This window comes from Salmo salar, chromosome ssa09 (genome assembly GCF_905237065.1).
Source record: "Salmo salar chromosome ssa09, Ssal_v3.1, whole genome shotgun sequence".
In the NCBI taxonomy this organism is placed as follows: domain Eukaryota; kingdom Metazoa; phylum Chordata; class Actinopteri; order Salmoniformes; family Salmonidae; genus Salmo; species Salmo salar.
This window is the reverse complement of record NC_059450.1, coordinates 77,262,356-77,278,311: the sequence shown is the minus strand read 5'-3', so window position 1 is coordinate 77,278,311 and position 15,956 is coordinate 77,262,356. Positions and strand designations below refer to the sequence as shown.

Below are 15,956 nucleotides of genomic sequence, written 5' to 3'. Positions count from 1 at the left end.
AGAGAGGTCAGGCATGCGGGTACAGGGTCAGGACAGGCCAAGGTCAAAACTGGGAGGACTAGCAAAGAGAGGCTGGGAAACGATAGGAACTGACAGGAAAACCACTGGTAAGCTTGAATGAACAAGACAAACTGGCAACAGACAGAGAACACAGGTATAAATACACAGGGGATAATTGGGAAGATGGGCGACACCTGGAGGGGGGAGGAGACAAGCACAAGGACAGGTGAAACAGATCAGGGTGTAAGAAATATAACATCTATTTTGATTTGTTTAACACTTTTTTTGGTTACTACTACTTGATTCCATATGTGTTATTTCATAGTTTTGATGTCTTCACTATTTATCTACAATGTAGAAAATAGTAAAAATAAAGAAAAACCCTGGAATGAGTAGGTGTGTCCAAACTAATGACTGGTCCTGTATATATATATATATATATTATTTTGATATGTTTTCCTTTCTTATTTTCACCTAACCATACAATCCCTCCCCTAATTGGAGTAAACTAATGGACAACAACAGTTATACTTCCAGCTTATACATACTATATACATTTTTCGGACACAGTATATTTACATTAGTTATCTTTTGTTTGTTTTTTTGTCCCATCCTTCAGCTACCCTCAATCCCTCCCATCTATATATGAAGATCATCCGGTTTTTATTTCTATTTGCCATATATTTTTCAAAAGTGCTGTGATGTTTCACAAAAGTTCTGAACCTATATACATTTTACGGACATAGTCTATTTTACATTTGTTATCTTGTTTTTTTGTTATTTATAGTCCCACCCTTCAGCTCCCCTGGTTCAGAGTTGACAGTGCCATAATAACATTTACTATTATCACTCATCATTATCAAGACAAAATGGATGTAAGGAGGAAGGGCACGCAGGCAGGTGTCTAGAAAAGCTGTTGTATATAGGATATAAAGACAGGATATTTCAGTTTAAGGTCTAATCTTTATTCCTCCATAAAAACATAGAATAATAAATAACATACATTACATATTGGCCCACAATCTAACCCATTAGTGGGTGAAATGTAAACCCTAAACAAAGTTATTTGGATTGTTGTGTAAATCTCATCATGCATCGTTATATTCAATTCGTCACAGATTAACAGGTGATGCAATATTGATTCTGTCAAAGCATTTACGGGTGCATTCAAAACATTGGATACTGTATGACCAATCTGTTGTTGAAAATGTATGATACTGTTCAACCATTATACCAGTATTCGAAAATAATATATCATACCAAACCAGTAAAGGCATAATGGTGCAATCAAGACGTAGGATACTATACGTCATAGAATTTGTAAAATATTCCATTGGGATTCTAATGTAATATAACACAATTTAACATAACCTCATAAATAATCATACTATTTATTAGAGTGGAATAAAGATTACACCTTAAACTGAAATAGCCTATTTCTTCCTTATGGCATTATCCTATAATACTTAAATGTTGGATGTACGTACAGAATAATACGAAATGATCTGATACCAGGTTGCACCCAACTGTGGCATGTCAAAGTTACACTTCATGCCATGTGGTTGCACTAAAGAGAAGTCGTTGCGTCACTATATAGTTTCTCAACTCGACACAACATCAGAAAGTGATATACGGTGGATATATGGTGTGATGTTTTCTGACTGTTTCCTTCCTAGGTTCAGAAGAGAATGCTACTCTTTTTAGAGAATTTGAGAACTTGTGTGCGTGTGCTGTCACGTGAAAGGGGTTTCCTGTAGCATATCATGTGATTGTGGCGTTCGGGTTGGGCTTCAAACGTCATTACGTACATGCGCCGAGCGCTACAAATCTCCGGCTGAACTATACAAAAAGTATCCAATGATTTTGTTACTAATAACTTGATAAATGGAGAGCAGTAACAGTCTCAGGTGAGTAATATTCTGCAATTGAATAGACCTAATTAATAGTAACCGAAGAGAATGATTTGTTAGATTTGTGCATGTTGTCTAAACTGCTGTCAACAAAGTACTGTACAGTAGGCAACCTGGTGATGTACACGTTGACAACCTGTTCACAATGGTCCTCATTCATAACCTAATGTAATCTAAATTTGCCGTTGTATAAGTTATTGACAAATATTTTAGGCTATTCTATATTTAGCTATAACAACTTTATAACAAAGACTTTCTTGAATTCATCGATTAGGCCTATATTTTTTTTTTACGAGGTTAATGTCGTTTAAACCATTATGTACAGGGTTAAAAAGAGTAACTATTTACTCTAATTATATCTGAAGACAGTAGGACTATCTAAAAAGATGGCATAACACACAGTAGTGGAAAAAGTACCAAGTTGTCATACTTGAGTAAAAGTATAGATACCCTTAATAGAAAGTTAGTAAGTTAAAGTGAAAGTCAGCCAGTAAATACTACTTGAGTAAAAGTCTAAAAGGTTTGAAATATACTTACGTTTCAAAAGTACATGTAATTGCTCAAATATACTTAAGTATCAAAAGTAAAAGTATAAATCACTTAAAATTTCTTATATTAAGCAAAGCAGATGGCACCATTTTCTTGTTTTTAAAATGTACTGATAGCCAGGGGAACACTCAGAGATTATTTACAAAATATTAATTTGTGTTTAGTTAGTCTGCCAGGCCAGAGGCAGTAGGGATGACCACGTGTTTGCTTGATAAGTGCATGAATTTGACAATTTTCCTGTCCTGCTAAGCATTCAAAATGTAACGAGTACTATTGGTTGTCATGGAAAATGTATGGAGTAAAAAGTACAATATTTTCTTTAGGAATATAGTGAGGTAAAAGTAGTCAAACATAAATAGTAAAGTAAAGTACAGATACCATAAAAAACGACTTAAGTAGTACTTTCAAGTATTTTTTACTTAAGTACTTTACACCACTGCATATGCATGACATGCACTTTTGCTTTGCTATAGCTATGTAGGCTAGTAGCTACTATAGGCAATACCACGTATTTCTTTCTCTCAGTCAGTCTGTTGCATGACCCATTAGTCCTATAGATCGGTGCTTTATGTAGGCCCTATATGCACAGTGACAGTCATTACCAATACTGTATGTATTAGTGATGAGTGGGTTGACTCAACCGCGGGGCGAGCGGGTTTAGGGTCATGAAATAGTCTATTGTGTGGATGAAGGGCAGGTGGGTCGTGGGCTGGTTGAATAAAGAGAAAATAATAAGTAAAAAATCCATAAAATGTATAATTCTTGTGCAATTTAGATCTATAGGCTACATTGAGGTTTTTATATAATTATTTTAGGCTATCTGGCATTAGTGCGTAACATGCTGACCAGACCACACGTGTGCATCTACGTGCGCCATCACGTGCATGTTGATTTTGTCCACCCACACCAGACGCGATCAGGACATGCAGAATGAAGTATCAAAATAAACTCTGAACCAACTCTATTAATTTGCGGACAGGTCGAAAATTATTAAACATTTATGGCAATAGCTGGCTAGCTTGCTGTTGCTAGCTAATTTGTCCTGGGATATAAACATTGAGTTGTTATTTTACCTGAAATGCACAAGGTCCTCTACTCAGACAATTAATCCACAGATAAAAGGGTAACGTTAAACAGAGTTCGTTTCTAGTAATCTCTCCTCCTTCAGGCTTCTTCATCTTCTTTGGACTTTATATGGCGGTTGGCAACCAACTTTAAGGTGCATTACCACTACCAACTGGACTGGAGTGTGGACCTCAGTTCATCTTTCAATCACCCACGTGGGTATGTTGACTTAAAAACCAATGAGGAGATGGCACATGGGTATATGGTCCTAAAAACCAATGAGGAGATGGGAGAAGCAGGACTTGCAGCGCGTAAAGCATCACAAATAGAACCAAGTTCTATTTTAGCACATGGGAACGCAGATGCTCGTTGACGTGCGCGAGCGGTGTGGGTGCAATGATTGAATAACATGTATGTGTACATTTATCTTGCAATGCTCGTGCACGCGACGCAAGCGGTGTGGTCAGCATGTAAGGCTAAACTTTATGGCCTAAACTGTACACGCGTAAAATAGCCTACACGGCCATCACCAAATGCTTTTAGGAAGTGGCAGAAAGTTAACATCAAACCACGTTGGCTAAAAGGACAATGTCGGAGTTTAATTCAATAAGATAAAAGCTGCGAAATGGAGAGTTGAAAATAAGAGAAGGGAGGGACAGAAAAGTAATGTTTGGAAAGGATTTAGATGAAGTAGTAAAAGAGAATGATAGCATGTTATGTGTGGTGATTGTGAGGCACTATTTGACCCCTCTACGGAAAGATGAAACTCACGTGTTCTCCATTTTTCTGTTGTAGGATCCCCACACGTGTCACGCGTCTGAAGGTAACCTTGTAATGGGGCCGAAAAATTTATGGAAGTGAATAGGGCGTTTCCATGTCAAGGTATACGGGTAATTCCTGAGCTTTCTTAACATCTCTCAGATATAGGACAGACACTTCAAAACATTCTTCCTTTTGATTACATTTCAGTTTTTCCATGTATGAATCTGTTATTCATTGCGTTTCTATGGGCTAATAGCAGTAAGGCCAAATTCAATGTTTCATCAATATATAGTACAAATAAAGAAAATAGGACAAATAAAGAAAAACCCTTGAATGAGTAGGTGTGTCCAAACTTTGACTGGTACTGTGTACACACCTACTCATTCAATGGTTTTTCTTTATTTGTACTATTTTCTACATTGTAGAATAATAGTGAAGACATAAAACTATGACATAACACATACTGTATGGAAACATGTTGTAACCAAAAATGTGTTAAACAAATGAAAACATATTTTAGATTTTAGATTCTTCAAAGTACCCATCCTTTGCCTTGATGACAGCTTTGCACACTCTTGGCATTCTCTCAACCAGCTTCACCTGGAATGCTTTTCCAACAGTCTTGAAGGAGTTCCCACATATGCTGAGCACTTGTTGGCTGTTTTTCCATCACTCTGTGGTCCAACTCATCCCGAACCATCTCAAGTGGGTTGAGGTCAGGTGATTGTGGAGACCAGGTCATCTGATGCAGCACTCAATCACTCTCCTTCTTGGTCAGATAGCCCTTACAAAGCCTGGAGGTGTGTTTTGGGTCAATGTCCTGTTGAAAAACAAATTATAGTCCCGCTAAGTGCAAACCAGATGGGATGGCGTATCGCTGCAGAATGCTGTGGTAGCCATGCTGATTAAGTGTGCCTTGAATTCTAAATAAATCACAGACAGTGTTACCAGCAAAGCACCCCCACACAATCACACCTCCTCCTCCATGCTTCACGGTGGGAACCACACATACGAAGATCAACCGTTCACCTACTCTGCATCTCACAAAGGCACAGTGGTTGGAAGAAAAAATCTCACCATCACACCTCCTCCTCCAGGCTTCACGGTGGGAACCACACATGCGGAGATCATCTGTTCACCTACTCAGCGTCTCACAAAGAAATGTTGGTTGGAACCAAAAATCTAAAATTTGGACCAAAAGACAGAATTCTACAGGTCTAATGTCCATTGTTCGTGTTTCTTGGCCCAAGCAAGTCTCTTCTTATTAGTGTCCTTAGTGTCCTTGCAGAAATTCAACCATGAAGGTCTGATTCACGCAATCTCCTCTGAAGAGTTGATGAGAGATGATGTGTCTGTTACTTGAACTCTATGAAGCATTTATTTGGGCTGAAATCTGAGGTGCAGTTAACTCTAATGAACTTATCCTCTGCAGCAGAGGTAACTCTGGGTCATCCTTTCCTGTGGCGGTCCTCATGAGAGCCAGTTTCATCATAGCGCTTGATGGTTTTTGCGACTGCACTTGAAGAAACTTTCAAAGTTCTTGAAATGTTCCCGATTGACTGACCTTCATGTCTTAAAGTAATGATGGACTGTCATTTCTCTTTGCTTATTTGAGCTCTTCTTGCCATAATATGGACTTGGTCTTTTACCTAATAAGGCTATCTTTTGTATACCACCCTACCTTGTCCCAACACAACTGATTGGCTCAAACGCATTAAGAAGGGAAGAAATTCCACAAATTAACTTTTGACAAGGCACACCTGTTAATTGAAATGCATTCCAGGTGTTTACCTCATGAAGCTGGTTGAGAGAATGCCAAGAGTGTGCAAACCTGTCATCAAGGCAAATGATGGCTACTTGGAAGAACCTCAAATATAAAATCTATTTTGATATGTTTAACACTTTTTTTGGTTACTAAATGATTCCATATGTGTTATTTCATAGATTTGAAGTCTTCACTGTTATTCTACAATGTAGAAAATTGTAAAAAATAAAGAAAAACCCTTGAATGGGTAGGTGTGTCCAAAATTTTGACTGGTACTGTATATATATTTTTTATACCTGCAGGGGTTCTAAAATTCAAAATAAATAGCTAATGTATCCTTGGTATGACCTTCTTACAACAAATCCATACGTAAGCTTAGTAGTAGTCTCACATTACCATACCTCCAAAATCACGTTGCTGTCACGCCTGGACAATTTTGTATTGCATAAATGTGTGAGTGGTCCACTGGCTCCCAATGGCAAGATTTTGATTGGATGTTACATTTCAAGAACCCTCCCCCACATTCCCGTTGGTGCTACGTGTTATGTTCGTCACTGTTTTCAGACCGGGAAGGACACATTTTGCAGAGAGTTGTTCTGCATGTTAGTTTTGCAACATTGTAGAAAATGGAAGAAAACCTGGATGAAAAACGTAATTCTGTTTTGTCAGAAATGTACTCTATACACAAAATCGACATATTATACATCACACAGGAGGCTGCTAAGGGGAGGATGACTCATAATAATTGCCGGAACGCAGCAAATGGAATGGCATCAAACACATTGAAGCCATGTATTTGATGTATTTGATACCATTCCACTTAGTCTTTACCACGAGCCTGTTCTCCCCAGTTAAGGTGCCACCAACCTCCTGTAGTACATCAACATATTTTGATGGGGTTTTAATCTGCGATTTCCTGGCCATCCTCACCAAAGACTGTAAAAACAATCGTCATACACTGTTGCACCTACGACACTAATCTTGTGAGCGCTATTGGAGCTCCGCCAAAGTAAGGCATTTGATTGGTTTGACGTGTAGTGAGGCGTCGCGGATTTACACCGGGCCTCCACCCCTATTTAGCTATTTTTATGAACTTCCCTAGGCTTACCCGTATTAGGGAAGCCTGGTTCTCAACGAGGCTAGCTTAGTAGAAACCCAGCCCAGATCCTTAGACTCTAGGCGGGGGGATACAGGTGCTGATAAGAGGCTCAGACTGGCCTCTGCCTGGGGCCTCCAAATCAGTCACAAGACAGGGACTGTCGACAGTCACAAGACAGGGACTTCAAATAGGCCCCAACAACAACTGCTTCCTGGGCGCCGATGACGTGGATTTCGATTAAGTGAGCCCCCCGCACCTCTCTGATTTAGAGGGGTTGGGATAAATGCGGAAGACACATTTCAGTTGAATAACAGGTCAAGGGAACTGTAGCCAACTGTTTAGATGGGTTAAATGGAAACTGAAAGGTGCACACTGACTGTCGGTTTATAACCTCTCACATAGCATTAATATTCACTCCTGTAGGATGAAGCATTTCTTGCACTAAAATGATGCACTAAATGTGGGATAAATCTGACCTCGGGAACAGGGGTGGAGAAATATGAGTTATTTCTTTTAGCATCTTGCGAGAATGTTGAATGTGCAATTCAACATTATGGCTACAGCCTAACATTATGGCTACAGCCTAACATCCTCGTTGCTATTTAATCTCCAGGAAGTGGAACTCCAATATTTGCACAGTCAATCATTTTCCAAATTGTTATGGCAAACACTCCCGCACCCAACCATTGCCTTTGACACAAAAAGGCACACACCAGAGAGATTTTAGGTTGTGAAAGGCAAATTATAATTTATTGTATAACGTTCCTGTTACTGTGCAATGTAATGCAACTAAACCTACAACATTTTTTATTTATTTTATTTTATTTGACCTTTATTTAACCAGGTAGGCAAGTTTAGAACTAGTTCTCATTTACAATTGCGACCTGGCCAAGATAAAGCAAAGCAGTTTGACACATGCAACAACATAGAGTTACACATGGAGTAAAACAAACATACAGTCAATAATACAGTAGAAAAATAAGTCTATATAGAATGTGAGCAAATGAGGTGAGATAAGGGAGGTAAAGGCAAAAAAAGGCTATGGTGGCGAAGTACATACAATATAGCAAGTAAAACACTGGAATGGTAGATTTGCAGTGGAAGAAAGTGCAAATTAGAAATATAAATAATGGGGTGCAAAGGAGAAAAATAAATAAATAGATAAATACAGTAGGGGAAGAGGTAGTTGTTTGGGCTAAATTATAAATGGGCTATGTACAGGTGCAGTAATCTGTGAGCTGCTCTGACAGCTGGTGCTTAAAGCTAGTGAGGGAGATAAGTGTTTCCAGTTTCAGAGATTTTTGTAGTTCGTTCCAGTTATTGGCAGCAGAGAACTGGAAAGAGAGGCCAAAGGAGGAATTGGCTTTGGGGGTGACCAGTGAGATATACCTTCTGGAGCGCGTGCTACAGGTGGGTGCTGCTATGGTGACCAGCGAGCTGAGATAAGGGGGGACTTTACCTAGCAGGGTCTTGTAGATGACCTGGAGCCAGTGGGTTTGGCAACGAGTATGAAGCAAGGGCCAGCCAACGAGAGCGTACAGGTCTCAGTGGTGGGTAGTATATGGGGCTTTGGTGAAAAAACGGATGGCACTGTGATAGACTGCATCCAATTTATTGAGTAGGGTATTGGAGGCTATTTTGTAAATGACATCGCCGAAGTCGAGGATCAGTAGGATGGTCAGTTTTACGAGGGTATGTTTGGCAGCATGAGTGAAGGATGCTTTGTTGCGAAATAGGAAGCCAATTCTAGATTTAACGTTGGATTGGAGATGTTTGATGTGAGTCTGGAAGGAGAGTTTACAGTCTAACCAGACACCTAGGTATTTGTAGTTGTCCACATATTCTAAGTCAGAACCGTCCAGAGTAGTGATGCTGGACGGGCGGGCAGGTGCAGGCAGCGATCGGTTGAAGAGCATGCATTTAGTTTTACTTGTATTTAAGAGCAGTTGGAAGCCACGGAAGGACATTAAAACTCAAAGTATAGTAGGGTAACAATGAATACTTAGAATACTTGTTACACTTTACTGTACTTACAGAGTTATTACACAAGTAACTTGTTCCATTTTCTGGATATGACATGTCAAGACTATATATTGAGAACACTGGTAAGTAAATGGGTTGTCAATAACCCAAACATCTTGGCCCTTTCTGTTTTCTCTGTAGTTATTGATTGTTGGAGTCACTTGATTATAACTGTCAAGCTTGGTGACATGATGTCAACGACTGATTAGGTAGCCTAGAAGTGGGCGGCCGATAGCCAAGCGGTTAGAGCAGGGTTCCCCAACTGAATCATATCGTCAGGTAGCCTAGCGGTGGGCGGCCGACAGCCTAGCGGTTAGAGCAGGGTTCCCCAACTGAATCATATCGTCAGGTAGCCTAGCGGTGGGCGGCCGACAGCCTAGCGGTTAGAGCAGGGTTCCCCAACTGAATCATATCATCAGATAGCCTAGCGGTGGGTTGGCTGATAGCCTAGCGGTTAGAGCAGGGTTCCCCAACTGAATCATATCGTCAGATAGCCTAGCGGTGGGTTGGCCGATAGCCTAGCGGTTAGAGCAGGGTTCCCCAACTGGCGGGCTGGTTGTTTTATTTGGTTAGTGATTATGTTCTGGCCCCTCGACCATCCACTCAACAACAAAAAAACGGTCCGCGGCTGAATCTAGTGATGATCCCTGGGTTAGAACGTAGGGTCAGTAATCAAAAGGTTGCTAGTTCAAATCACAGAGCCTACTAAGTGAAAAATCTGTAGATCTGCCCTTGAGCAAGGCACTTAACCCTAATTGCTCCAGGGTTGCCGTCAATAATGGCTGGTCCATACCGTGACCCCACTCTCTGAAGGTGTGTCAGGGGGAGTGGGATATGCAAAAAGCACATTTTCATTTCACAACACACACTTTTACATGTTACGCACTTGTATATGCGTGAAACTATTTGACATTAGGATTAAATATCAGTTTGGTTAACAGTTGCCATCTTTAATCTTAAGAGTCTAATCTAAGTAACATAATAAAAAAATCCCCATCAAAATCTGTCAGTTTAAGCGAGAGATATCACCTTAAACTGGGCTGCGTCTCAATCCACCACATCCGCCTATGTTGGCCTTCCGCATCTGCGGTGGAAGGTGGCCGAGCTACAGCAGTGTTTGTCTGACCATGAGACATCCAAAAATTGGTCTTCTCACGAAACATTTGTTGTTTCTGAACAGTTTGGCCTACAAAACTATTATGAAAGGGGAGACTCACGAATACGAGGGTGTTCACTGTTTTGCTCTATGACCCCTACAAGTGTCATGGGACTCATCTGAAGTCGGTGACGCTGATGTGCCAACTTCTGTCTGTAGGGTCCAAACTATTTGAGCTACAAACTAACCCCACTATGGAAAGGGGAGACTGTCACGAAAACAATGATGTTTAACGTTTTGCTCTACGACCCCCACAATTGTCACGGGATTGGTCTGCAGGCAACTCATACAAACGAATAGAAGTATGGAGGTAGTTTTGTGCCAAAAGAATTATAAAAAATCTATGATATGACCACCTTAAAACAATTCCATATGTTAGATTAGTACCGCCCCTCCCAACGACTGGCTTTTTTAACTGGCTTTTTTTCTGTGTAAAGTGAAGGGGGGCCTGCTATGATGGCTGAAGAGTACTGCTATGCCTCGGCAGATGAGGGAGCAGAGAGCGGCCCACACATCCCATTTGTGCTGGAGAGAAGGGAGAAGGAGGAGGAAAACTGGAGGATAGCCGTTTCACACCAACTGAAAAAGCAGTGCACATGCAGCTCAGAGCGAGCCAAAGCCCAGGTTCTAGGGTTCTTCCCCATCCTAAAATGGCTGCCACGCTACCAGCTCAAAGACTGGATCCTGGGTGACGTCATGTCAGGGTTGATAGTGGGCATCCTGCTGGTGCCCCAGTCCATTGCCTATTCTCTACTGGCAGGCCAGGACCCTATCTATGGCCTCTATACCTCCTTCTTCTCCAGCATCATCTACACCCTGCTGGGCACCTCACGCCACATCTCTGTGGGCATCTTCGGGGTGCTGTGCCTGCTGGTGGGCCAGGTGGTGGACAGGGAGCTGGCACTGGCAGGGTACATCACAGAGAGTAGCAGGAACAACGCTACCCTGGGACTGGGCATGGGGAACAGCACCGGAGGGCCGGTCTGTGATAGGAGCTGCTATGCCATCATGGTTGGGACCACAGTCACCTTTACAGCAGGGGTCTACCAGGTAAATGTGTGTAGAGAGGGAATGGTGTAATGTCTCGTGTTGAAAATCAATGACAAACAGAATACATTCATGTTATAACAGGTTCATTGTCATTGGTCCTGAGAAGTATGACGTTTACTGTTTTTCTAGAGCCGTTACTCCCTCTCTGTTTTCACTCTGTGGTTTTAGGTGTTGATGGGCCTCCTGCAGGTGGGCTTTGTATCCGTGTACCTGTCAGACTCCCTCCTGAGCGGCTTCGCCACGGGGGCCTCTCTCACCATCCTGACCTCCCAGGTCAAGTACCTCCTGGGACTGGAACTGCCCCGCGCCCAGGGCTGGGGTTCCCTCGTCAAGACCTGGGTCAGCCTCTTCCAGAACCTGGGCCAGACCAACCTCTGTGACCTGGTCACCAGCATGGTGTGCCTGGCAGTGCTGGTCCCCACCAAAGAACTCAACGACCGCTTCAAGGCCAAGCTCAAAGCCCCCATCCCCTTCGAGCTGTTTGTTGTCATCGCTGCCACTCTGGCCTCCCACTTCGGCCACTTCGAGGAGGAGTATGGCTCGAAAGTGGCTGGCGCCATCCCCACGGGCTTCCTGCCCCCCCAGCTCCCGTCCTGGTCTCTGATCCCCAACGTGGCGGTAGATGCCTTCTCCATAGCCATCGTGGGCTTTGCCATCACCGTCTCCCTGTCTGAGATGTTTGCCAAGAAGCACGGCTACGTGGTGGATCCCAACCAGGAGATGTACGCCATAGGCTTCTGTAACATCCTGCCCTCCTTCTTTCGCTGTTTCACCACCAGCGCTGCCCTGACCAAGACCCTGGTGAAGGAGTCTACAGGCTGCCAGACTCAGCTGTCTGGCCTGGTCACAGCCCTGGTGCTGCTGCTTGTGCTGCTGGTCATTTCCCCCCTCTTCTACTCTCTGCAGAGGTAAGATCATGCTATTCTCTGTGTAAAACTTAGCTTTACTATACATGTTCATCTCATGAGATCTAAACCTCCACTACACATAGTTTGCTCGTATTGAAAATGTTTGCCAGAAAATGATGTTCCACCTGATTTGGTGATGACTTTATTGACTTGCTGTGTTTCCGTGTCTTCTCCAGGTGTGTGCTAGCAGTGATCATCTTGGTGAATCTCCGGGGAGCATTGCTTAAGTTCACAGACGTCCCGCGGATGTGGCGCGTGAACCGCTTGGACGCCACCATCTGGCTGGTGACCATGGCAACCTCAGCATTGATAAACACAGAGCTAGGCCTGCTGGTGGGGGTTATGGTCTCAGCCTTCTGTGTGTTGGGGCGCACCCAGAGAACCCAGGCCTTAGAGCTGGGCCGGGCTGGCCATCGGGAGCTTTATGAGGACCTGGCCTCCTACAAGGGCTTGCAGACCCAGCCTGGAGTGGCCATCTTCCGCTACGAGGCGCCCATCTACTACGCCAACCAGAGCCTGTTCAAGAAGGCCCTGTACCGCTGCCTGGGCCTGGACCCCGTCAAGGAGAAGGCCCGGCGCAGGAAGCTGGAGAAACATAGGAGAAAGCAAGAAGAAGTAGCCATGACAACAGGAGGGGAGGGCGGGACTAAGGGTAAAGAGAAAGAGTTGACCACCACCAAAGTCTTCCTACCAAATCAAGTCAACTTCCACTCTGTGGTGATAGACTGCAGCCCGGTGCTGTTCCTGGACACAGCAGGGGTCAATGCGTTGAAGGAGGTGTATAAGGATTATAAGGAGAATGGGGTACAGGTGTTCCTGGCCCAGTGTAATACCTCAGTACTGGAGTCACTGAACAGAGGTAGCTACTACCCAGATAAGGGTATGGGAGAAAAGGAAAGAGTGTTTTTCACCATCAGCGATGCCGTCCTCTATGCACAGAGCCTCTCATCTCAGAATGGTGACTGTGACACGTCCTGTTAACAAGAGCTTTAAAGATTGTACATTGCCTTCGGAAAGTATTCAGACCACTTGACTTTTTCCACATCTTTGTTACAGTCTTATTCTAAAATGGATTAAATAAATACAAATCCTCAGCAATCTACACACAATACACCATAATGACAAATCGAAAACAGTTTTTTTTGAAATTCTAGCAAATGAATTAAATGAATTAAACAGATATACCTTATTTACATGAGTATTCAGACCCTTTGCTATGAGACTCGAAATTGAACTCAGGTGCATCCTGCTTCCATTGATTTGGAAAGGCACACACCTGTCTACATAATGTCACACAGTTGACAGTGTATGTCAGAGCTAAAACCAAGCCATGAGGTCGAAGGAATTGTTTGTAGAGCTCCGAGACAGGATTGTGTTGAGGCACAGATCTGGTCAAGGGTACCAAAACATTTCTGAAGCATTGAATGTCTCCAAGCACAATGTGGCCTCCATCATTCTTAAATTGAAGAAGTTTTTAACCACCAAAACTCTTCCTGGAGATGGCCACCCGGCCAAACTGAGGAATCGGGGGAGAAGGGATGTTTTTCAGCGGCAGGGACTGGGAGACTAGACAGGATCGAGGCAAAGATGAACGGAGCTATGTACAGAGAGATCCTTGATGAAAACCTGCTCCAGAGCATTCAGGACCTCAGACTGGGGCAAAGGTTCATCTTCCAACAAGACAACGACCCTAAGCACACAGCCAAGACAATGCAGGAGTGGCTTCGGGACAAGCCTCTGAATGTCTTTGAGTTGCCCAGCCTGTGCCCGGACTTGAACCTGATCTAACATCTCTGGAGAGACCTGAAAATAGCTGTGCAGCAATGCTCCCAATCCAACCTGACAGAGCTTGAGAGGACCTACAGAGAAGAATCCTAGTTTAATTTCCTGGTTAAATAAAGGTTAAATAAAAAAATAATGGGAAAAACTCCCCAAATATAGGTGTGCCAAGCTTGTAGCGTCATACCCAAAAAGACTCAATGCTGTAATCGCTGCCAAAGGTGTTTCAACAAAGTACTAAGTAAAGGGTCTGAATACTTATGTAAATGTGATTTAGAATTTTTTTATTTGTCAAATTTGCAAACATTTCTAAAAGCCGTTTTTTTTTGTTGTCATTATGGGTGTAGATTGATGTGGGGGAAAAACCCCCAAAAGAATACATTTTAGAATGAGTCTGTAACGTAACATATTGCGGAAAAGGTCAAGGCATCTGAATTCTTTCCGAAGGAACTGTATATCTACAGAAACATATCTGTATACACAACATAAACATATATACAGTATCTATCTCAGACAACATAAATCACAACCAATATTGTTATTGTGCCTAACGGAAACATATGTAAATGTATCCAAAAAGCTGTGCTTACTGCACGATTACAGATTCTTTGATCTGAAAGTTGAATGTCATGTTGACAGTATAGCTATGTAACCTTAATCTTGATCTTGTCAGACTGTGAACCAAAATGAACTTTCTGTTACAATCTCATCTAAGACAGAATGCATTGTCATGCATTGTCAAGTTTTAGGACGCTTTTTTTTAAGCAATGTTCGGTCCTCTGGCTGTGGCACCATGATTTAGCACCCATTTTTTTCCCTCCATGTTTATTTCTTGTTTAAACAGTGGGAATGTTACTGTTGTTGACGTCCTTTGTTACCACAGCAAAAGTAGAGCTGGTGTCAACAAGATGAATGGTTATAGAGTAAGAGGGTGTTATCTGTTTTGAATGCGGTATGAGAATGTGTCAGTTATAAATTATACATGATTGTTTTTCAGTTGCAACTTATGGTGAAGTAGTGATTGATAAATGTGTTGTCTTAGCTTTCTGGAATGTAAGAAGTTTAATCACAGTAGAAAGTAATTTTTTAGTTAGAAAAACACCTCTATTGACCTATTACACTTACAGCCTTCCAGACTGCTGCTCAGAGACACTCCCAGAATCCTTCACTCCAGCCAGTTTAGGCCATGCCAGAAGTTTTCAGTAACTGAGACATTTTCTGTTTATATCAGAAAGATTTGGTCATATCAGTCCAAACGCAAAATTGTATTATCATTTTTAATCAAACCGCCTTTGTGTTTTCAGGGGTTTTGACACCTTAATGCTGTATGCTTCTTTTTTATTATTTTATTTATGTTCTTATGGTCGTTTAGCAATAGCAGTATATATTTATGACTACATTTGACTAAAGTTATACTAGAGTCAGTAATCAGTGCTGGGAAAGAGTGTTACTGTCTGCTTTAGTTTATTGATGTTGTAAAACTGTTATATTTACATGTAGAATATAGAGACAATCAATGTCGAGATCATACGAGATCATCAGATGGGAAATATCTATTACTGGAAATTGTAAATGTTCTCCTGTACTTTCAAGTGCCTCTGAAATGATATAATATCATGTTAATTGAAGTGCCTTTCTGAATGTCCCTATATTTATATACTCTGTAAGTAAACGTATTTAGTTAAACCAGTCTCTGCTCGTTATTCCTGATTGTGAGTTGGTCTGATATGCAACTGATTTACTCCTTTCCTCCTTCAACATTTTGATGCAAGTCATTTTTGCATTACTGTTCGACACTACTCTGACTCAGGACAGGTTAGTTGATTTAGATTTTTAAAAAACAATGAAATACATTTTTCCCAAAATGCCATGCTCAAATACCACCACTATT

General features: G+C 42.0%; 1 protein-coding gene across 5 annotated transcripts; it reads left to right on the top strand.

Moving 5' to 3' along the window:
* The first annotated feature begins 1,782 nt into the window (after positions 1 to 1,782).
* slc26a2 (solute carrier family 26 member 2) lies at positions 1,783 to 13,656 on the top strand. Of its 5 annotated transcripts, none has more exons than XM_045724035.1 (6): positions 1,786 to 1,907; positions 3,628 to 3,743; positions 4,320 to 4,406; positions 10,766 to 11,378; positions 11,547 to 12,286; positions 12,463 to 13,655. In XM_045724035.1, exons 3-6 carry the CDS (start codon positions 4,399 to 4,401, stop codon positions 13,265 to 13,267), a joined length of 2,166 nt encoding a protein of 721 aa, XP_045579991.1. In that variant the 5' UTR covers positions 1,786 to 1,907; positions 3,628 to 3,743; positions 4,320 to 4,398; the 3' UTR covers positions 13,268 to 13,655. The 5 variants fall into 5 exon arrangements, with proteins under 5 accessions (XP_014068066.2, XP_014068067.2, XP_045579991.1 ...); XM_045724036.1 differs by having other exon boundaries at positions 4,320 to 4,414; XM_014212591.2 differs by lacking the exon at positions 3,628 to 3,743 and having other exon boundaries at positions 1,783 to 1,907.
* The last annotated feature ends 2,300 nt before the right edge of the window (positions 13,657 to 15,956 follow it).

What these genes read in the sequence shown, in the direction of transcription:
- slc26a2 (XM_014212590.2), top strand. Translation starts at nt 1,885, where the DNA reads ATGGAGAGCAGTAACAGTCTCAG. An exon ending in GAGAGCAGTAACAGTCTCAG is followed by an intron (nt 1,908 to 10,765) that starts GTGAGTAATATT and finishes TTCTGTGTAAAG; the next exon opens with TGAAGGGGGGCCTGCTATGA. An exon ending in CTCTTCTACTCTCTGCAGAG is followed by an intron (nt 12,287 to 12,462) that starts GTAAGATCATGC and finishes TGTCTTCTCCAG; the next exon opens with GTGTGTGCTAGCAGTGATCA.